This window comes from Salvelinus alpinus, chromosome 17 (assembly GCF_045679555.1).
Source record: "Salvelinus alpinus chromosome 17, SLU_Salpinus.1, whole genome shotgun sequence".
Lineage (NCBI taxonomy): Eukaryota > Metazoa > Chordata > Actinopteri > Salmoniformes > Salmonidae > Salvelinus > Salvelinus alpinus.
The window spans coordinates 20,021,871-20,046,394 of record NC_092102.1 but is presented as its reverse complement, the minus strand read 5'-3'; the positions used below and the strand labels follow the sequence as shown (position 1 = coordinate 20,046,394).

General features: G+C 40.5%; 2 protein-coding genes across 2 annotated transcripts; one reads left to right on the top strand and one right to left on the bottom strand.

Annotated features, from left to right (window-relative positions):
- Positions 1 to 11,702: 11,702 nt before the first annotated feature.
- On the top strand, positions 11,703 to 18,202 carry LOC139542409 (transmembrane protein 198-like). The gene is made up of 5 exons (XM_071347815.1): positions 11,703 to 11,866; positions 12,950 to 13,432; positions 14,508 to 15,083; positions 15,237 to 15,376; positions 15,549 to 18,202. Exons 2-5 carry the CDS (start codon positions 13,243 to 13,245, stop codon positions 15,699 to 15,701), a joined length of 1,059 nt encoding a protein of 352 aa, XP_071203916.1. The 5' UTR covers positions 11,703 to 11,866; positions 12,950 to 13,242; the 3' UTR covers positions 15,702 to 18,202.
- Positions 15,835 to 24,326, bottom strand: LOC139541837 (matrix metalloproteinase-19-like). The gene is made up of 10 exons (XM_071346744.1): positions 24,253 to 24,326; positions 23,935 to 24,028; positions 23,688 to 23,779; positions 23,427 to 23,557; positions 23,042 to 23,260; positions 19,622 to 19,867; positions 19,198 to 19,302; positions 18,905 to 19,072; positions 18,562 to 18,689; positions 15,835 to 18,439 (listed from the first exon to the last, which is right to left on the bottom strand). Exons 1-10 carry the CDS (start codon positions 24,324 to 24,326, stop codon positions 18,203 to 18,205), a joined length of 1,494 nt encoding a protein of 497 aa, XP_071202845.1. The 3' UTR covers positions 15,835 to 18,202.
- Between the last annotated feature and the right edge of the window lie 198 nt (positions 24,327 to 24,524).

Genomic DNA, 24,524 nt, shown 5'->3' with positions numbered 1-24,524 from the left:
TTTGTTGAAACATTTGCATCAGATAAGATTAGCTACACAGTTCACATTTATGAATGTTACTCTAAATTGCCTGCAGCGACTAAAATAGAAAGAATGGAATGAAAAGGAGGGCATTCTGACTGCAAGAGGTTTGAGTCTCAAACTTTTAGACTTTAATGTAGACAGTTTTTTCACATACTGCAATATAATGTGGGTAATGCATCATTGATCCAAACTGATAAGAACATGTTATTTTGATGGATGGTGTCTATTCCAGAGGAATTATATTATTTTAATATTGATGGCAGGGTAGACACTCATACCCAGCCATGGCCATGCATAACCTGTGCACCACACCATTAAGACGGTATGTGTGTTGTAAGACTACTAATGCAGTTATACAAAGCCACTCTGACAACAAGGCACTCTTCTGTGCCATGCTTTTCACATGTAGCCTACTAAGCCTCATTATGATAGGGATGGAAGTAATTCATCCACCTCTTGCCCCTCAAGGGTGTCTACCTCCTCACTATTAGGATTCAAACCAGCACAATCAAAGGCTCAGCAGAGACAGACAATAGCCATTCTGTATGGAGAGGTGAATCATATCTGTTTTGGTTTTCAGGATGTCTATTATGCAGCACTGAAGAGTCCACTCAAATGGTCTCTTTTTATTTTTTCATTTCATGGTTATTAATCCTCTCCTCTGTCTGAATATGAATTATGCATTGCCTGGAATATCATGTACTGAGGTAACACTGAGAAGCAAGCCATCATTCAGGTGTCTATATCTGTTCCTGCTCACGTCCGACAGTTAAACCTTATGTATTTTATCACCCTGTTTCTAACAGAGCATAGTTTTCAGTGTTGTCTACAGTTTCTTTGAATGAATCGCTGTATGGACAGTATGTACAGTATACTATAGGTTGCATTTTCCTGAGAAGCATACAAGGTCGAAGAAGAGCTAGAAGAAGGCTGAGAGGCAGAAAGGTGAGGAGGATGAGGAGAAGCAGACAGTATAGGATATTTTCAAAGTATTAGTTGATTTATTTATTTGAATATAGAGGTTTATATTTCAGACGTTTATTGGACATTAACAACAAAGAGGAAAGAAACCCAAAGGCGTGTACTTCATATTTGGACAATCAGACACACCAGACATAATAAAGTCTGTGAGAGTACCCATTGTAGTCTCAATAATAGAGCACCCATTGTAGTCTCAATAATAGAGCACCCATTGTAGTCTCAATAATAGAGCACCCATTGTAGTCTCAATAATAGAGCACCCATTGTAGTCTCAATAATAGATTATCCATTATAGTCTCAATAATAGAGCACCCATTATAGTCTCAATAATAGAGCACCCATTGTAGTCTCAATAATAGAGCACCCATTGTAGTCTCAATAATAGAGCACCCATTGTAGTCTCAATAATAGAGCACCCATTATAGTCTCAATAATAGAGCACCCATTATAGTCTCAATAATAGAGCACCCATTGTAGTCTCAATAATAGAGCACCCATTGTAGTCTCAATAATTGAGCACCCATTATAGTCTCAATAATAGAGCACCCATTGTAGTCTCAATAATAGAGCACCCAGTCTCAATCATTTTTATCAAGGCTACTGCAATGGCCATTTTGATGGCAATCAGAATGAAATTGAATGAAAAAATATCAAAGTAATTAAAGAGTCTAAGCACATTGAATTTGTTTTAGATCTCTTTTCAGTATGCTCTGAGGCTTTAATAAACAGAGGTAAGGTGGGGGAGGTGGCAGATCATTTTGTTAGCTTTAATCTATGCTTCTAAGTTCTATTAAAATGGTTTTCAGGGTAGAACAAGATAAAAACAGGACTGCCAGTTCCAGAACTATAACCAGTCAAGCAGCAGTTTAAATGCAGCCTTCCGAGGCACAAACGTCATTGGCTCAGAGAGAACTGAAGCGTATATGTGTTTCCTGCAGAAACAAACAGGGACTTGCCTAAGTCGATAGATATTGACTAAGTTGGCCAAATAATTCCTTCCGTTTCGTATTGAATAACAGAATGGGTATCAGACAAGGCTGGCCAACAGACTGGTACAGGTGACCTATTCAGTAAAGTAACGGTGCGTGTGGCTTGGGTGATCTGTCTACACTTTCTCCCTAAGCATGTAGCTCACAGGTTGCCTCTTTCTATCAATCATAGAGCAAATCACACACCAGTCCTGGAGGAAACTACGTGTCATCCATCTTATTAATATTTCGGCCATGTGTTGTCATTTTCACCCAGATTTACTGAGCACCAGTCACATTCTGTCAGTGCCGGGATGGTAGTTTGACCATATTAATCTGGACCACATGTTTCAGGCTGTGCTCAGCCACTTGGGAGATGAAAGGATTTCCAAAGCGTAACACAATTCAAGTAGTAGGCTACAGTGAACAGCAGGACACATACTTTCATTCAATGCCAGTAGGAAGAACATTTCACTGTGAACAGGGCTATGCTGTCCTTATAGTATTTAAATCTGTATCAATTTCTCTCCAACAAAAAAATATCCCTTGCGATGTTCTGTGGTAAAAGAGCAATGCACATCCATTATGGATTCAACTTCAAGTGTCTTAAAGACCAGCAGCACCTCAGGAATATTGCATTGCAGTAAAGTGCTGCTGAACTATATATCATACTGCATCTGTGAGCAGCAATATCATCCTGGGAGTGGAGCCTGAAAGAAAGTCTCCTGTAAAAACCCTGTTTCCCGTGGACTTCTATTGTTCTATGACTGCCTCCTATGCTACAGTACACATACTAGACTTTGTGGAATTTACTTTTGCTGCACAGTAATTGTTTTAAGCAGATGTCTCAGCCATATTGGAATATATAAAGTGTCATATGTCCTCTCTGCTCAGTCTAGCATATGCTTTATTTCCTTTCTTTGTGACTGAGGGGATGGTGTGTTCAGCTGCTTTTTGCCCCAGAGAGCATGAGACATCAAGATAAGAATGATAAGACATCTGTCAGAGGAAGGGAAAACAATAAAAACGTATCCTCTGGGGATAACACAAGCATTGCTTTGTTAATCAATCAGCTGATCTTTCTGAATGTTAGGTGGATAACTATGTTTTTCCCGGTTAGCATTCATACTACGTGAACCGAAGTTAGGACAATTATAGACACTGTCAGTCACCATGAGGAGATGGGGAAAAAAACATTAATCTTTTCATATGTCCATCCATTTGCAGAAGAGCAAAAGTCATAATAGCTGTCTGATGCTTTCCAAGTCAAAGTCATAAACCTATAGCAAACATTTCAGATTAAATGTTTGGCCATCACACTGTACCCTGACCTTTCCATATAGGGTTATATGTTTGGTTTTGTTGTTAGTGAACATCAGGGCATTTTCAAATAGATGTAGATGTTCTATCTATTTCTATGATTCATTTCCTAAAATAATGTAGCATTTTATGCCTCTTTCACAAACTAAACTTGTCATGTCCATCAGTTCTGTGGATTTGAAGCAATTTCCAGACTGAACGTTCTATCTCTGAGAATCGAACACTACTCTGAGGTTCTGAAGCCTTGTCACCCAAGGCTTACAAAATAGCTTAGAAGTTGTACTGTATGCCTGGAATCCGCACTTCTTTTTGACAAAACCCGGGAGAACTTGAAATCCCCGGGGATACAAGAAAATGCAGTCTGTGATATCATTCTGAGACATCTGAGGTGACTGAATCTCTGGTTTGAACGTTGTCCCATTGTCTTGTCTCAGCCAAAACTCCCAGTAAACAATGAAAATGATTTGTTAGTGATCAACCACAGTGATATAAGAGTAATTATAAATCTGTTATGACAAAAGTTCCTAAATACAAGGCTACATTATGTGGTAAAATCTATTGTTGTGGCTTCCTGAGAGGGCCATACTGACTACTGTCTGCATGTGGACAGAAAGGGATACATTTTACTTAGACTTATTTCCGGCACAGAAGAGATTCCAGGCAAAGGAATGTGTTAGTGGATATATCAAAGTCGTTTTTAATACAGCTAAATCAGTCATGCACTCTTTTGCCCTTCCTGATTAGAAACCTGACCAGCCATAGCTGCTACACGATTACAGACATCTTTACCTGGGGGAAAGATCATCTGCCTGGTGATTTACATGTTGTGATTCTATCCACATTCCAGTCTTATCAAATTAATGCTCTGCGTGTAGGGTAAACACTTTGAGATCTCATGAATACAAATATATTCATCTTTCCTGGATACTTAACAGAGTTTGAATGGCTGATGACTTCAAAATATTAAATCAAATATTATTTTATTCACTAATTGAAAAAGATCTGATGTGCAAACACCAATTAGTGGAAAAAAAGAATTGAGCTGCCTGTGTAAACTCAGCCATAGTAACACTGTCCAAAAGACAAATGGAATAGAAATGTCATTCACCACAAGGATCAACAAGTATAATTGCAAGTCCAGACTTTGTAGACTTTGTGAAATTGCAATCCATCAAATTCATTTTAGACTTTGAAAGAGACTTTCAAAGGAAGAGAGAGGATGTCCTGAAATGGACACTGTAAATCTGAGGCCGCAAAGGCTGTACAGATAATAAATACACCAAAACACGTCCATTTTACTAGTAATTTCTGTGGCCATTTTCTCAACACAAACCTTTGTTAGATCTTCCCCTGAGGGAAAAGAAAAACATCTATTCTCTATAACTAAGCCTTGCCTAGAGACAGAAAGGCCCACATGTCTTAACAACAGCTTATTAATATACCGTATTGTTATTTTTCATACAAAGTCAAAGGCCGATAAAATAAATGGAGCTTACAGAGAACCCAAGATTATTGATAGGTTGGGTTGCTGCTGCATGACAAACAATAGACACCTCAAACTTCTCTAAACTGTTCAGCAATATCCTAAATTTTTTGGTTGACATGCAGGAATCTTATGGTAGTAATATGGTGTAGGCCTAGTATAGGGTATGTTATGGAAAACAATTTGATATACATGGGCCTATGAACTGGGCCTATGAATGTAACTTTCTACCACCCTCTACAATTCATTCTCATGAAAAACACAATGCTATGATTGAAAAGCACCTATTGTTTATTTTGGCATCATTGAAACTGCAGTTAAACATGTGCGTCTTGTATATTCTCCAAGTGATGCAACAAGTGGAACTCAATGGATTTTCTTGTGGATTTCCCAAGGGTCGAATAAAGACATGTGGTTTCTCCAGTGCTCAATATTGGAATTAATGGGAATAAATTACAAATTAAATAAATACCCAACAAGTTACAATATTCTCTTTGACATACAATGTATTCACAAGAAAACACACAAAAAAATCTTAATTACACACTGTATCATACGGACACTGTTCACTCCATAAAAATCTTAATTACACATGGTATCATACAGACACTGTTCACTCCATAAAAATGATAATCTCAGATCTTCCTCGTACCTCTGGGGATTTCACTCTCCACAGGTTGTCAACAACAACAAAAGGTGCAGATTCTGTCAACAACAACAAAAGGTGCAGATTCTGTCAACAACAACAAAAGGTGCAGATTCTGTCAACAACAACAAAAGGTGCAAATTCTGTCAACAACAACAAAAGGTGCAGGTTCTGTCAACAACAACAAAAGGTTCAGGTTCTGTCAACAACAACAAAAGGTGCAGATTCTGTCAAAAACAACAAAAGGTGCAGATTCTGTCAAAAACAAAAGGTACAGATTCTGTCAACAACAACAAAAGGTGCAGCTTCTGTCAACAACAACAAAAGGTGCAGATTCTGCGCCTACAGTGTGTACAACTAATATGCTCTATCTATTTCACAAACATTGGCTAGATGAGACATCTGAAACATCTGACTGAATGTATTCTCTGTTGACTATGCCCATGCCACAACCATTTTAAATGAAGGGAGTCAAATACCACAGTTCATGGCTGGACCACTGAAGTGAAAAACGCCTTTCATTTATGGAGGGTAAATGGTCAGTCATAATCAATACACTTTCAGAATTCCAATCAGCAGTGCCATAAAGAACACCACGTAGAAAGGTCTTGAGAAATGATTAACCTTTTGGTTTGATATGTTTGTGAGCAACAGTGCCTGTAGGTATAAAATATACACTCCCCCCTACGTATTTATTTGGACAGTGAAGCTAAAACTTTTCATTTGGCTCTATACTCCAGCATTTTGGATTTGAGATCAAATGTGTAATATGAAGCGACAGTTCAGAATGTCACCTTAAATTTGAAGGTATTTCCATACATTTTTACCATTTAGAAATGAAAGCACTTTATGTATCTAGTCCCCCATTTGAAGGTGTCATAAGTATTTGGGCAAATTCACTTATATGTGTTTTAAAGAAGTCCAAAATATAGTATTTGGTCCCATATTCCTAGCACGCAATGACTACATCGAGCTTGGATGCATTTGCACTTTGTTTTGGTTGTGTTTTGGATTGTTTTGCACAATAGAAATTAATGGTAAATAATGTATTGTGTCATTTTGGAGTAACTTTTATAGTAAATAATAATATAATATGTTTCTGAACAATTCTTGATGAATGTGGATGCTACCATGATTACAGATAATCATGAATGAAGCGTGAATAATGATGAGTAAGAAAGTTAGAGGCATAAATAACATACAAAATTGCATGTTTTGGGGGCATGATCTTTGTGCATCTGTAACTTTCTCACTTATCGTTATTGGACAATTCCTTCATGATTATCCGTAATCATGGTAACATCCACATTAATTTAGAAGTGTTCAGAAACATTTTGCTGCATGTGATGTGGTCATATTTGACATGGATAGGGGGCAGAAATAGCAAGTAGGGACAAATATCAAAATCAGTGGTGTAAAGTAAAAAATACTTTAAAGTATTGCTTAAGTCGTTTTTGGGGGTGTCTGTACTTTACTTTACTATTTCTAGTTTTGCCAACTTTTACTTCACTAGATTCCTACAGAAAATACATTTTCCCTGACACACAAAAGTACTCGTTACATTTTGACAGGAAAATGGTCCAATTCACACACAATTCACACATCAAGAGAACATCCCTGGTCATCCCTACTGCCTCTGATCTGGCAGACTCACTAAACACAAATGCTTCCTTTGCAAATTATGTCTGAGTGTTGGAGTGTGCCCCTAGCTATCTGCCCATTAAAAAATAAAATCTAAATTGTGCCGTTTGGTTTGCTTAATGTAAGGAATTTGAAATGGTTTATACTTTACTTTTACTTTTGATACTTAAGTGTAGTTATATCCTTGAGCTGTTCTTGTCTATTAATGTTGTGTATTATGTCATGTTTCATGTTTTGTGTGGACCCCAGGAAGAGTAGCTGCTGCTTTTGCAACAGCTAATGGGGATCCTAATACAATACAACAAATACCTCGTCAGCACATAGATTGTGGCGTCAGCATAATCTCAAAACCATAGCCTTGTCATCAAATCAAATCAAGTTTATTTTATATAGCCCTTCGTACATCAGCTAATATCTCGAAGTGCTGTACAGAAACCCAGCCTAAAACCCCAAACAGCAAGCAATGCAGGTGTAGAAGCACGGTGGCTAGGAAAAACTCCATAGAAAGGCCAAAACCTAGGAAGAAACCTAGAGAGGAACCAGGCTATGAGGGGTGGCCAGTCCTCTTCTGGCTGTGCCGGGTGGAGATTATAACAGAACTATGCCAAGATGTTCAAAATGTTCATAAGTGACAAGCATGGTCAAATAATAATCATGAATAATTTTCAGTTGGCTTTTCATAGCCGATCATTAAGAGTTGAAAACAGCAGGTCTGGACAGGTGGCGGTTCCATAACCGCAGGCAGAACAGTTGAAACTGGAACAGCAGCAGCCAGGTGGACTGGGGACAGCAAGGAGTCATCATGCCCGGTTTGCCGTGACGTATGGTCCTAGGGCTCAGGTTCTCCGAGAGAGAGAAAGAAAGAGAGAACGAGAGAATTAGAGAGAGCATACTTAAATTCACACAGGACACTGGATAAGACAGGAGAAGTACTCCAGGTATAACCAACTGACCCTAGCCCCCCGACACATACCCTACTGCAGCATAAATACTGGAGGCTGAGACAGGAGGGGTCAGGAGACACTGTGGCCCCATCTGATGATACCCCCGGACAGGGCCAAACAGGAAGGATATAACCCCACCCACTTTGCCAAAGCACAGCCCCCGCACCACTAGAGGGATATCTTCAACCACCAACTTACAATCCTGAGACAAGGCCGAGTATAGCCCACAAAGATCTCCACCACAGCACAAACCAAGGGGGGCGCCAACCCAGACAGAAAGATCACGTCAGTAACTCAACCCACTCAAGTGACGCACCCCTCCTAGGGACGGCATGAAAGAGCACCAGTAAGCCAGTGACTCAGCCCCTGTAATAGGGTTAGAGGCAGAGAATCCCAGTGGAGAGAGGGGAACCGGCCAGGCAGAGACAGCAAGGGCGGTTCGTTGCTCCAGAGCCTTTCCGTTCACCTTCACACTCCTGGGCCAGACTACACTCAATCATATGACCTACTGAAGAGATAAGTCTTCAGTAAAGACTTAAAGGTTGAGACCGAGTCTGCGTCATGACTCTCTCTCTTTGGTGAGGATCAAAGGTGCCAGATCAGCTTTGCAAATGTCTGACAGATAGCTAGACCCCCCCTCACAGGAGAAGAAAGGGGGTGAGTTGGGCCAGTTTTATGACTCTTAACACCCGGTCATAAATAGTTTGCAACAGACGACTCTTTCTTTCACTGCAGTATTGGGAAATAAATCTCCTTTTGTTACAGAGAGACTATTGCCACCAAAACCCTTTTCTCCAAGAGAATGAACTTTGGAACAATATTCGTAAAATAGGAATGTTAAGAATGGTCCGTGGGGATCTAAAGAATAATCATGTCATATTGTTTATTATTTTGTGATGTCATTAAGGATGGTATAACAAAGTAACTGTAACTCTGAAAGTGTACGCATTCTATGTATCAAGTTTACATCTAAATGTGGTATAAAATATATGATTAAATATGAGAATACTTTTGTGAAGATAGCAATGTCATTTTAGCTTTCTAAATTAGATAATTGTTTTACATATAAACTTGTGCCCAGTCAGTAACCACGCCCAAGTGAGCACAGACGGCGTGATGGAACGCACCCTTTTTACCCGAGGATAAAAGGACTCGCTAACTAAATTTACATTAAACCAAGTAGACAGACAGTGACACTATGAATGGTTAAAACTCCCAGACCAGATAGCATGGAGCGGTGGCTACATGGCTGAAATGGTGAGACCAGTACATTGCCGTGTTACTACTGGTGTGTAAAGTGGTCGGGAGCTGAACCCTGAATAATCAACCATTGAGACCATGCAGACAGATGGTGTGAGCCGGACTTACGAATGGTTAAAGACCAGGAAGCGTGGAGCGGTCGCTACAAATTGAAATGGTTATAAACTCTGAAACTCTCAACACGAGTGAAAAAGATAAAGAATAGACCAGAACATTCACAGTCTGGAGCTGTGCATGTAAAAGTGGTCCTAGAATTTGACTAAAGACACGAGGGGGGAAGGAAGACTTCCCATCTTAGACAACCGTTGGTGCATCTGAAGTACCTGTTCTAACAAACACTTCACTACCAGAGAAGCTCTACAACTAAGAAGTACATTGTAACCTCTGGTGGACAACCAGAGCCTTACATCGAGCCACTCCCCATAGACGGATCGATTGGTTTCAACAGAGAGACGACAGAGAAAGACATCTACGCGTAAATATATACATTCCATTTCTTATCCGAATGAGCGGAGGTTTATGTGCAAAGTATTACTATTCCTTTGAGCGTAGGTTCTGAATGTATCCAAGTATTCCCTCTTTGTCTCTCCCTCTCTTTACCTACCCCTCCCTCTCCATATGTATAACCAGCGCTGGGGTTCAGAATGAGACTGATGAGGTAATGATTAATAAGTGACTGTTATTGATGTATAATTTATTGATGTATCTTCGAGTTTCATTTGGGAAATGGTAACTTGTTAAACAACTTATTCCGTGGTGCCCCAAATTCCTAATGAGTTTATTGTCATATGATTAATTTAATCGAGTAACAATTAAATATAGATAGTTGATAAAATTAATAACAGTCATCAGATTAATGATAGTCACGTCACGACAGCTTTCTATATACCCCTTAAGCCTCATATAACTCCATGATGGGGTTTCACTACATGTGATTTATGATGAGTAGTGAAATATAGGTGGTGCAACAAGAACTGTCAGTGATTCCCACTTTGCCAGCAGGTTAGAGTTATTCAGTCAGATTAATCTCCACAGTGTCGGTATCAACCCTCTGAGGAGACTTCCCTTGGTTGTCTTTTAAACCCAATATCCTTATGCTGTGTATTCCTTTTGGGGGAAATATATACATTTCATGATAGCCTTCACAGTTCTCTTTAAGGAGCATCAAGAGTCTGTCTTTTAAAGATGTGTCTAGAATCATAACTTTAGCTTTTTCTAACTATCAATTGGGAAAGGTTGGCTCTAGTATATGCTTATTCTGTTACAAACCTAGAACATATATCTCCCTTTGTCAGATGTTTTATGTAGTACGTTATTTATTCAATCTCGCTAGATCTGTTTATTCAATCCGCTCACCAAGAATAATGGTTCAGTGAACAGTGCATCAAAATATTGCATCAATTACTCTCTGAAATAAAAACGGCAACATGATTCATCATGCAACATTTTGGGGACATTTTATATTTTAAAAAATTATTTATTTTTTACTTCTATCCTATCTTGTTTGATGTGTGGGACAATTGTCCCCATTGATTTATTTCAAACACAGCAACACACATACTCAGTACATGACTGATGGACATTTTATATAGCAAAAGGATAGCGTCTTTATTTGCCGCTCACCAGAGGCGCTTAATGCTGCATGACAGCTCTATTTTACTGCTGATTTCAACATCATTGCAGCTCAGTGCTCTGGCAGTATGAGTGAACCCATTGTCATATTTAATCTGCTCTTTTTCACATGATATTTGGCTTAATAGTGTTCGTGCCCATGCAGTGTTACTGTGAAATTTTAACTGTGATCTTTTGCTGGATATATGTGTAAACGGCAAATTGGGTATAGACTGAGGCATACTTTCTCTTCCTTCTCCAATCTTAATCCAGTGGCTACTGTAAACTGTGTGTCTGTAAATCTACCTCTGTACATTCTGTGAGTTTAGTTTCATACCTAATCTGTCAGTCTTATAAATAAAATGTGTATGTGTACAATCTAAAAATAAACATCAGTGGTTGATAACGTCATCATGAAGCACCATTTCATTTATCAAGCTTGTGAGTGAATTTTTCTGTTCTGACAAACCATTTATTTAACATTTGCATATACACTGAGATACAAGACTACATGAGTGCATTTCATTATTCTGTAGTATGGGTGAGCTGTTTACTCATAGCATCCAGAATATCACCTCTTTCCTGGAACACTCACTTTTTCTAGAACTTAAACTTCCATATTCCATCGCTGACATGTTCCATCATGCCTGACTCATGATGGAACCTGTCTGGCAATGGATTTAACCAATCTTTCCTCTGTTGTAAATTGTAAATCTGTATGACTGGAGAGACATCTTGTGGACAACAACAATATTGCATCAACTCTGATCTACAGAACAAGCTTGGCACAGATGGTCACTCTCTTGCACTGATGTCTGACGCTGTCAGAGGGTCCAGTGGTCACATTTGAGAGGGACGCATGCACGAGTAGGTTGTCCTCAACGCAGCATAGACAGAACAAACTAATGTAACTCCTCCTAGGGTCAAACGAGTAGCAGTCCTATTCCTTCTCATCACAGTTTGTAATTCTGGATATGCCGCACGTCCGGTAAGATTACTTATTTTCAGACTCTTAAAATGATTCACGAGAACACTACTTGTAAACTCATGACCTCAAATACTCTCTGGTCTGCATATGTCTGCTAATGTCAGATCCAAATATGTGATCCTATCTGTTAATGATCAAACAAGTGGAATTTGGTTTACCACTCATGTAATGCCTGTTGAATATGACTACTTTGTCGATAACTGATAATGAGGTGCTCATGTGTCTGACTGTATAAATATATATTTTCACAGGAAGTCTCTTTTTGGCAGATGGCTCAGTGTTCAGTTTGAATTCATTATCAAAAATGAAGCGTTTATCATCCTGACATGAAGTTATATTATAATAGCAAAGGTCCCTTGATTGGTGCCATAGAAAGTGATAGTGTTTTCTTTGTGACTTACAAGCAGGTAGCAGGTAGCAGGACATGAGGCTAGCTAGACTCTGCTAATAGGCCTCTAATTCAATTATCTGGGGATCTGCCTGGAAAGCTTATAAGTTCATTCAACGTAGAGCATACTCTGTTGCTAGTCAGACTAAGGCAACACAATTTCTCCTTGGGTGCAGAGTTAAGTATGTAGTCACCAAGGTGCAAGTGGTTTGAATGCTGAGGATATAGCTTTTTAAAACTTTTTCCAGATTATTCTAAATTGTGTTACATAGTTTCCCCCACAATTCCTTTTTAAGGTTTTGGAACGATATGTCCTACTGTTGGGGTGTTTGTTTGCTTAGCATTGTTTTGTGATTGGAGCGCTTATACCATATGTTCAAAACAAAGAGGCTCAATGACTCAGTCGGCATCAATCCACCCCTCATTTCCTCAGCTGCATCCTGCATTTTAACAAAGGGTCAAGAAAAAGATGCATGACCCAGAGAGGATCTCAGTTTCCTTTTCTGGTTCCTGGGAAGAGGATTGTGTAGTACAGAGATTACCGTCTCTATGCAGATTATTTAGACAACACCTTAGATGTATATGTGGAGACTAGATATATAGAGTAATGTCCAGTTTGATAATTTATAATCTGCCTATTAAAGAGGTAATCATTTTCTATGGATGTATTTGACTCTCCTCTCCTCTTGTTGCAGGTGCAGTACAGGAAAGGGTCTGATTCACACACTTCTCATAGGAACTCCCTGTTTCCTCAGCTCTTACATTCTACCAAAATGAAGCATTCGTCAAATTCTTTAATTAAATGAATGAAGAAAAGTCCTGTCCCAATGGAATACTGACAATATCCTGGCTTGGTGTTGACTGTTGAAATATGCTCCCACGTGAGATTAACCAGACACAACAGGAAAACAACACAGTTACACAGATGGCCTAAATTGCTAAACAAAAGTACAGTCTTTATCCTAACCTGTTATACGACTGCTCCAAGATGGCAAACCCCAGCTCACTCTTGGTCACTGATGGGGCAGTGCAGAGGCAGGCTGAAGAGGATCGATATATCCTCTATGGCGTGGCTGAAGTGGATGCGTGTGAGTTGGGGTTCCCTAGGAAGTATGACCTCATCCCATCCATCGTCTGCTCAGTATGCTTTCTGTTCGGCCTCATCTACTGCTTTTTTGGTAAGTTCCTGGCCTGTAATAGAGGACAGTTGGAACTTGCACATGTGTACTCTCAAGACATACACATTAAAGATATGATCGGCATATCTGCAATTTAACTACAGCATTAACACAAAACAGTCCAATGCTCCACTGTAGATACATCATTATTTAATTCCCAGTTCAAATCAAATCAAATGTATTTATAAAGCCCTTCTTACATCAGCTGATATCTCAAAGTGCTGTACAGAAACCCAGCCTAAAACGCCAAACAGCAAGCAATGCAGGTGTAGAAGCATGGTGGCTAGGAAAAACTCCCTAGAAAGGCCAGAACCTTTTAGTTGACATTTAACAAAGTGAAACTATTTCATCAGCTCACTTTGAGTCTATACCCTACCTATACTGTACCCTTACAGTAAACACAGGAGGGCCAAGTGTCTGGGCTGGGCCAGCCCGGGGTATAAAGTGGATAACGTCCAGGGTAGGCTAGGAGAGAGAGGCAGATGGGCCACCTGGTTCTGCTGCATTCCTCTGCGAGAGAGTTGGAGAACAGCCACCTGGGATAATTCAGGTAGCCTCCTGGCCTGGTCCAAATCCATTAAACCCAACAGATGCACTCGCTGTGAATGTTGTCTGATAATAGACACGTTTAGATTGTCTTAAGCAGACTATGCCTCATGTGAAGTTAACTATATCTCTCAAATATTCTGCAAACTGTACAGTTTACCAAAGACAAAATCTAGTCTACAAATGACGTCTTTGTGATATTAAACGTTTTTAAAAAACGATAAGTTTCAAAACCTGCAACAAGTTTCTAGCCAGAGGGAGGGTATTTTCTTGCTCCACATCACCACGAATCTCATAGAGTTTGAAAATCACTGTTTTTTAAATGTTTTAACTTTCGATGATGTCATAGTGTAGCACTTTTTTACATTTTTTTTTTGAAATCCGTTGTTTTCACATATGTAGACAATAATATTGTGCTGGAGATAATGAAAATTAGGTTAAAAAGTGGTGGAGTTGCCCTTTAAGTACACTTTGCTTCCTTCTCCATCTTTCTTACTTAACATCCCTCCACTTGTCTCTCTTTCTTTAGGATACCGCTGCTTTAAGATGGTCATGTTTCTGTCAGGCTTCATGTTTGGGTCTGCACTAGTCTGCATGTTGTACCACAAGGAGCCTGTGCTGGACACCCAATTGACTACAGAGACCAAAGCAGGCATCCTCATGGGACTGGCTGTGCTCTGTGGCCTGGTGACTATGCTGGTACAGACTGTGGGGTTCATCATTACTGGCCTACATCTGGGGAGTCTGCTCACCCTTGCCAACCTGCTGGTTGTCGGACAGTTTTACAGCCTTACCCCCCTATGGGCGCCTCTCGGTGCCCTCCTGGCCACGAGCACCTTTTGTGCCATTCTCACACTGCAGTGGCAGAAACTATTCACTGTGCTCTCCACGGCTGCAGTCGGTGCCGCTGTGGTGATGGCGTGTGTGGACTTCTTCGTAGAGACGTCGCTGCTGGCTGGCCATGCGTACGACATCCTGTCTCAGGTTCCCCCTCGTTCCCTCTGCTGGTACAGCTGGGTTATAACAGGCGTATGTCCTCTATTCAGTCTGATGGGGGTGCTGGTGCAATGGATGCTCACTGCCAAAGGAGTGTCCCACAGAGAAAGTGAGCGGCAGTTTCATAAAAAACATGGAATGCTTTCTTCCTCGGTCATCACTACTTCATTTGATACTTAGGTTACACTTAAACATGTAAACTGACTACAACATAATTCTCTCTTTTTCTGTCCTATGCTAATTTACATTGAACACCCCCAAGTACCTGTCAGTGGCCGACAAAGACAGGTCCAACTGATGCGAATCAGACAGAGAGATGCCCAGAGACGACCCCAGCAGGGCACTTACCGCCATCGCAAGCCTCCAATCCTAAAGCGCTATGCTGGGGACGTCCTGGCCCCAGTGAGTTTCTTCACTCCTAATGGGCATGAACGAGCTTGATTAAAACATTTATTTCAAAATGTTTATGCACTTAGCTAATATACATCATTGTGTGTCACCAATGTCAATTATTTTCTATCATCCTAGACCTAGAGAATCAATGTAATTTTTTCCTTACCACTTTGCCTTCCAGAGTTACATCCAGAGCCTTCGTGACCGCCAGATGGGTACAGGCTCCTCTACCAGTAGCATCATCAGCAACAGCACAGTCAACCACACCATGATTGACTTTGAGACAGGCTCTATGGTGCCCCTGACTGCCTCCTCCCTAGTCTATAGGGTCTGAGGGATGACCACCAAATACTAGGCATCCCCTCCCAGTTCCACTTAGGTGCCCAATACCTCTCTCTAGAAGACCATTCATAGACTGTTTTTTGAGACGACAGAATGATTATTGAGACAAAATTCAAAAGACTAAATCAATCTGTTGTTTTGTTTATTATTGACAGTCTTAAGGTATCAGACAGTCAATCGTAATATAACACATTGATCCTTCTTCCAATAAATCAAATAGCTTAATTTTAGTCAGTTTGCTAATATACATTTTTGTGAAGACATCCATTGTTAGTTTTATGCAGTGTACAAGGGGGGAATTATACATTTAGGGATTTACATACATTTTACATACTTTACACAAGAGATAGAGTACATAAAACATTTTTGTAACTCTTGTCTTATCAAAATAAATAAAATCCTTAAATGTTACTATATTTCACCTCAGCGGGTTAGGTGATTCATTGGCTAGGCTATACGGTATGAAAGTCCTGCCTACTTCCTGGATCGTGTCACACTGTTTTTGAATGGCCTTCAAGATTATATTATAAAATTTATGAAAACGGTAAATTAAAATAAATGTCATATTATATTCGTATTTGTGGATTTACTTCTACAGGTAAATTAATCTATGAATATAATTGTACATATACATTTGAAGTCGGAAGTTTACATACACTTAGGTTGGAGTCATTAAAACTCGTTTTTCAACCACTCCACAAATTAATTGTTAACAAACTATAGTTTTGGCAAGTCGGTTAGGACATCTACTTTGTGCATGACACAAGTCATTTTTCCAACAATTGTTTACAGACAGATTATTTTACTTATAACTCAATGATCACAATTCCAGTGGGTCAGAAGTTTACATACACTAAGTTGACTGTGCCTTTAAACAGTTTGGAAAATTCCAGAAAATGATGTCACGGCTTTAGAAGCTTCTGATGGGCTAATTAACAAAATTTGAGAAAATTGGAGGTGTACCTGTGGATGTATTTCAAGGCCTACCTTCAAACTCAGTGCCTCTTTGCTTGACATCATGGGAAAATCTAAAGAAATCAGCCAAGACCTCAGAAATATAATTGTAGACCTCCACAAGTCTGGTTCATTCTTGGGAGCAATTTCCAAACGCCTGAAGGTACCACGTTCATCTGTACAAACAATAGTACACAAGTATAAACACCATGGGGCCACGCAGCCGTCATACCGCTCAGGAAGGAGATGTGTTCTGTCTCCTAGAGATGAGCATACTTTGGTGAGAAAAGTGCAAATCAATCTCAGAACAACAGCAAAGGACCTTGTGAAGATGCTGCAGGAAACAGGTACAAACGTATCTATATCCACAGTAAAACGAGTCCTATATCGACATAACCTGAAAGGCCACTCAGCAAGGAAGAAGCCACTGCTCCAAACCACCATAAAAAAGCCAGACTACAGTTTGCAACTGCACATGGGGACAAAGATTGTACTTTTTAGAGAAGCTTGGTCACAAATGGGTCTTCCAAAAGGACAATGACCCCAGGCATACTTCCAAAGTTGTGGAACAACAAAGGACAACAAAGTCAAGGTATTGGAGTGGCCATCACAAAGCCCTGATCTCATCCTATAGAAAATGTGTGGGCAGAACTGACAAAGGGTGTGCGAGCAAGGAGGCCTACAAACCTGACTTGGTTACACCAGCTCTGTCAGGAGGAATGGGCCAAAATTCACCCAACTTATTGTGGGAAGCTTGTGGAAGGCTTCCCAAAACGTTTGACCCAGGTTAAACAATTTAAAGGCAATGCTACCAAATACTAATTCAAATCAAGTTTATTTTATATAGCCCTTCGTACATCAGCTAATATCTCGAAGTGCTGTACAGAAACCCAGCCTAATTGAGTGTATGTAAACGTCTGACCCACTGGGAATGTGATGAAAGAAATAAAAGCTGAAATAAATCATTCTCTCTACTATTATTCTGACATTTCACATTCTTAAAGTAAAGTGGTGGTCCTAACTGACCTAAGACATGGAATTTCTACTAGGACTAAATGTCAGGAATTGTGAAAAACTGAGTTTAAATGTATTTGGCTAAGGTGTATGTAAACTTCCAACTTCAACTGTATCTTAAACGACCGCATTTTCATGAATTTGACGATGTAATCTTGAAGGCCATTCAAAAACGGTGGGACATGATCCAGGAAGTAGGCGGGACTTTCATACCGTAGTGATATTGGAGTGACAATACATTTGCCACGGCAGCATCCCTCGCTCTGCTTATATAGATATATCCCCTCTGTAAATGATACATCTCCACTGTAATCAGCCTATGCACCAGAGTTTTATGTTTTATGTTTACTGCTCCGATATTGTATATTCTGTATGATGTCTATGTGGACTAGTGTCTGTATTCTGTTTGTATATTGTCTATCACTGGCAGCACCTTCTCACTAAGGCAAATGATTATAGGTGTGTGTAAATGTACTTGGTGAATAAAGGTGAGTTTGAAATAAAACACCACTGATCTCTAAAGGCCTATTTATCACATTGCATCCATTTTTCACTCGTTCTGAGAGGGTAGCCCTTATCCACAACTTGGTTGTTGTTGATGCGCCAGTACTGGTTCCCTTTGAAAATGTATATATGGCCGTTTGTCCATGTGAAGGCTGCATCCAGGTTGTAGGGTACCCCAGAGAAGAGATGTGATATCGGTTTGGGATACGTCCTGGAGTCCGTTGCCCCAGCTTCATCCCACTGCCAATACTGAGAACCCTTTGGGATAGAATGAAGTGTAACTATTATCTGGTCGTCACACTCATTCTGAAATGGTCTAGATTAGAGAGTATGTTACATGTTCACACATTAGCCAAAACCATTGTTTGTTTGTTCCTTACTTTGAAGAAGATCACTTTGTTGTTCCGGTTGAAGTAAAAGGCTGAATCAACATTAGAAGGAATGCTGGCCAAGTGTTTCGGAAAGCCAACGTCAAGTTTGAATCTGGTATACCTCCACACTTTGTCTCCTGAATTAAGAATATGAGTGACACATGAAAACTACAAAAATGAGAGAAATTACAGAACTGAAACAGGGACAGTGTAGCCTGCTCCAAGATCTGTGTGTGATGTCTTGCCGACTCCTATGGTAGGTTTGGTAAATAATGACAACGAAGTTGGCAAGACAGCACAAACTGATATGGGACATGGCTAGGGACAGAGTGATGCAGGGTGAAAGGTTTACCTTTCAGGAAGTAGGACTTGTTGGTCCTCTGAGAGTACACAGCTGCATTGAGGCTCCCTGGCAGATCCTTCCACAGCACAGAGATCAGGATGGGTGTGTTGTAGCCAGTAGTGTCAGACACTGTCCAAACATACTGACCGCTGAAGACATATGTCTTGCGAAAAGGACCTGGGTGGTGATAAATATTAGACAAACACTTGTAGATACTGTATATCTGAATGAAAGCGGTTTGCTAATTTGCAGTTTCATATAGAGTTTACATAGTTTTTGTACTAAATCTTTACAACACCTACCTAACATAATTGCATCTATGATACTCTTGCAAAGATGTGGTGAACCTGCCTCTTGGGATGAATCATTTGGCTTTCTGGATACTGTTGGACGATTGCCTGGCTTCCCTAAAGGAGAACAGAAAAGACAAATGTTTCAAACACAAAACATTTTTGTCATTTAGCAGACACTCTCATCCAGAGCAACTTACATTAGTGAGTGCAAACATTATCGTACTGGTCCCCAATGGGAATCAAACCCCCAACCCTGGCATTGCAAGCACCAATCTCTACGGGACATAACTTTTTGAATCTGTCTTTATCCTCTACATACAACATCCACAGGAAATCAAAGTCTGACTATGGAATAATTCTATGGCTTATTAGATATTGATCACATACTCTGTCTGTCTTAACTCAATAAAATAAATTATGATCCATCCCCCACCATAGAGAGCTTGGATTCCATGAATGTCATCAGGATGTAGTTTGAAGTTGGCACGGTAACCATAGTAGACAGGTCCCATCAGAGCCTTGTGGTTCTGAGAGTGACCCAGGCCAAGGGCGTGACCAATCTCATGGGCTGCTACAATCCTCAGGTTACGGCCAGAGGTCGTACCCTCTGTCCACTGCTCGTCTTCGTCAAAATGCACAATGCCTGATTCAGGGTTATCTGCGTGGGCAAGCACTCCCCCTAATGACAGAGGATGTTTTCAGAAAGGTAAACATATAAACTCAGCAACAACAAAAAAACATCCCTTTTTCAGGACCCTGTCTTTCAAAGATAATTCGTAAAAATCCAAATAACTTCACAAATATGCATTGTAAAGGGTTTAAACACTGTTAACAATGCTTGTTAAATTAACCATAAACAATTAATGAACATGCACCTGTGGAACGGTCGTTAAGACACTAACAGCTTACAGACGGTAGGCAATTAAGGTAACAGTTATGAAAACTTAGGACACTAAAGAGGCCTTTCTACGGACTCTGAAAAACACCAATAGAAAGATGCCCAGGGTCCCTGCTCATCTGCATGAACGTGCCTTAGGTATGCTTCAAGGAGGCATGAGGACTGCAGATGTGGACAGGGCAATAAATCGCAATGTCCGTACTGTGAGACGCCTAAGACAGCGCTACAGGGAGACAGGAAGGACAGCTGATCGTCCTCGCAGTGGCAGACCACGTGTAACACACCTGCACAGGATAGGTACATCCGAACATAAACACCTGCGAGACAGGTACAGGATGGCAACAACAACCCCCCCCGAGTTACACCAGGAACGGACAATCCCTCCATCAGTGCTCAGACTGTCCACAATAGGCTGAGAGAGACGGGACTGAGGGCTTGTAGGCCTGTTGTAAGGCAGGTCCTCACCAGACATCACAGGCAACAACGTCACCTATGGGCACAAACCCACCGTCGCTGGACCAGATAGTACTGGCAAAAAGTGCTCTTCACTGACAAGTCGCAGTTTTGTCTCACCAGGGTTGATGGTCGGATTCGCGTTTATCGTCGAAGGAATGATCGTTACACCGAGGCCTGTACTCTGGAGCGGGATCGATTTGGAGGTGGATGGTCCGTCATGGTCTGGGGCGGTGTGTCACAGGAGGAAGACATCCTCCTCCCTCATGTGGTACCCTTCCTGCAGGCTCATCCTGACATAACCCTCCAGCATGACAATGCCACCAGCCATACTGCTTGTTCTGTGCGTGATTTCCTGCAAGACAGGAATGTCAGTGTTCTGCCATGGCCAGCGAAGAGCCCGGATCTCAATCCCATTGAGCACATCTGGGACCTGTTGGATCGGAGGGCGAGGGCTAGGGCCATTCCCCGCAGAAATGTCCGGGAACTTGCAGGTGCCTTGGTGGAAGAGTGGGGTAACATCTCACAGCAAGAACTGGCAAATATGGTGCAGTCTGTGAGGAGATGCACTGCAGTACTTTATGCAGCTGGTGGCCACACCAGATACTGACTGGGTCTTTTGATTTTGACCCCCCCCTTTGTTCAGGGACATATTATTCAATTTCTGTTAGTCACATGTCTGTGGAATTTGTTCAGTTAACATCTTAGTTGTTGAATCTTGTTATGTTCATACAAATATTTACACATGTTAAGGTTGCTGAAAATAAACGCAGTTGACAGTGAGAGGACGTTTCTTTTTTTGCTGAGTTTATCACATTCAGAGGCATATACGGAACCAGTTAAAAGTTTGGACACACCTACGCATTCATGGGGATTTCTTTATTTTTACTATTTTCTACATTGTAGAATAATAGTGAAGACATCAAAACTATTAAATAACATTTGGAATCGTGTAGTAAACAAAAAAGTGTTAAACAAATCAAAATAAATGAGATTCTTCAAAGTAGCCACCCTTTGCCTTGATGACAGCTTTGAACACTCTTGGCATTCTCTCAACCAGTTTCACCTGGAGTGCTTTTCCAACAGTCTTGAAGGAGTTCCCACATATGCTGAGCACTTGTTGGCTGCTTTTCCTTCACTCTGCAGTCCAACTCATCCCAAACCATCTCAATTGGGTTGAGGTCGGGTGATTTTGGAGGCCAGGTTATCTGATGCAGCACTCCATCACTCTCCTTCTTGGTCAAATAGCCCTTACACAACCTGGAGGTGTGTTGGGTCATTGTCCTGTTGAAAAACAAATGATAGTCCCACTAAGAACAAACCATATGGGATGGCATATCGCTGCAGAATGCTGTGGTAGCTATGCTGGTTAAGTGTGCCTTGAATTCTAAATAAATCACAGACAGTGTCACCAGCAATGCACCCCCACACCATCACATCTCCTCCTCCATGCTTCACGGGCAGAACCACGCATATGGAGATCATCCGTTCACCTACTCTGCGTCTCACAAAGACACGGCAGATGGAACCAAAAATCTCAAATTTGGACTCAACAGACCAAAGGACAGATTTCCACCGGTCTATTGTCAATTGCTCGTGTTTCTTGGCCCAAGCAAGTCTCTAATTCTTATTGGGGTCCTTTAGTAGTGGTTCCTTTGCAGCAATTTGACCATGAAGGCCTGATTCTCGCAGTCTCCTCTGAACAGTCGATGTTGAGATGTGTCTGTTACTTGAACTCTGTGAAGCATTTATTTGGGCTGCAATTTCTGAGGCTGCTAACTCTAATGAACGTATCCTCTGCAGCAGAGGTAAATCGGGGTCTTCCTTTCCTGTGGCGGTCCTCATGAGAGCCAGTTTCATCATAGCGCTTAATGGTTTTTGCGACTGCACTTGAAGAAACTTTCAAAGTTCTTGACATTTTCCTGATTGACTGAACTTCATGTCTTAAATTAATGATGGACTGTTGTTTCCCTTTGCTTATTTGAGCTGTTCTTGCTATAATAAGGACTTGGTCTTTTCCCAAATATGGCCATCTTCTGTATACCCCCCTACCTTGTCACAACACAACTGATTGGCTCACACTCATTAATTAAGGAGGAAAGAAATTCCACAAATTAACTTTTAACAAGGCCCACCTGTTAATTGAAATGCATTCCAGGTGACTACCTCATGAAGCTGGTTGAGAGAATGCCAAGAGCGTACAAAGCTGTCATCAAGGCAAAGGGTGGCTACTCTGAAGAAACTCAAATATAAAATATATTTAGATTTTATTTTAACAATTTGGTTACTACATGATTATATATGTGTTATTTCATAGTTTTGATGTCTTCACTATTATTCTACTATGTAGAAAATAGTACAAATAAAGAAAAACCCTTGAATGAGTAGGTGTGTCCAAACCTTTGACTGGTACTGTAGATAATCCACATCAGACTGAGATCTGAAAATCTTTCTTTCACACATTCAAACTGCAGTGTGACTATGGAGTACTCTGACTCTCACCTGGTCCATCGAAGGGCACCGGACAAGATCTATCCTTCTTATGAAACGAGATCTTGATGTCTGCTCTTCCTGGAAACAGCACCTCCTGGAAACTCAAGGTTGACACCTCTCTCCAGTACCTAAACGCAGTCTTGAGGGCCGCACGTGTTTTTGCCAGGCCCAAGTCTGGGGTGTAGTTATAGATGCGGTAGGTCAGAATCTTCTTACGCCAAGTAGAACCTATGGAAATAGGCATTAGTAAAATATACTAGTTGGAAATAGTTTTATAGCTGAAACATTTAAAGCAAGGCTTTGTTTTTACTCGTAGTTGATTGTGTGGCCATATGTTTGCCTCATCAAGTCAAGATCATGACAATGAAGTCGGAGAATAAATAAAATGACTCACCCATGACTCGATATTTGAGGATTTTGTCATTGAAGGAGTCCTCAATACCACACCGAGGTCGTTTCATCATTTCCAATGTGGCCTCATTGAACGTTCCTGAGATGGCCAAGTTAGTTGCCTTCTGGAAGGTTCTAAAGTTATAATGGGTAAGATAAATGTTAATGAGAGACATATGTAGTCATACAATAAGTATAGGTTAGGAGTAAGCTAGCTGAGGGGCAGCCTAAAGCAGAAGAGAAAAGTGTGATGTTTGATGGTTACCTCAGTGCCTTTGTGATTTCTTCAGTCTGATACATTTGGCTCTTACTACGGTCCAGTGGGATGTGTAGGTAGCCATAGTTCCTTAAATAGACCTAAGATGTGGCAGACATATCATTAACAGTATTAGTACGTACATGTTTGGTATGAAAACAAATACAGGAGTTGGCTAAAGCACAAACCAGGCTGTTTAGTAAATAACGGATTGTAGCAGTTCTCATTGGTCATCTACTATACAGTATATTCTTACCATGGCTTCCATGATTTCCTCCCTGTTTAAGGCAATGGAGGACACAGTTGTCAGCAAGACAAGAAACAGCATGTACTCCATTTGAAAATCCGTTCTAAGATATTGTTTTCAAGTACTATATCTCGGTTTCCCTTATTTCTTCAGTAAGCCAGTGTGATGAAAATAGTTAAGAACGTCTTTACAATTTCAGGTCTCTATCCAAGAAAATAAGATGAAATTTTGAGGTAAAGTTAAGCCATTTAGATGATTATTCTAAACCTAGTCCATCATTTCCATTCTGTTGGCCCCTGTTTTATAATGTTCCCTGGAACTCTGTACTTTAAGGATTCATATACAGTTTTTATACCATCGTCTGCCCACTGGGACCCGTTTCCAACCACACAATAAACCATTAGAGGAATGCAGTCTGGGATTACTTTATAGCAAATAAATACTCCACTGACAGCAACTCTTGAAGTACACAGCCCACTTACACTCCCAACTATCCCAAAAACTATTCCCTTTCAACTGATTAAATTGTCTCTAAATACACACTCTTGGTAAAGAGCAACACAAAATCATTAAGTCAATATAACTAACAATAACTTTTA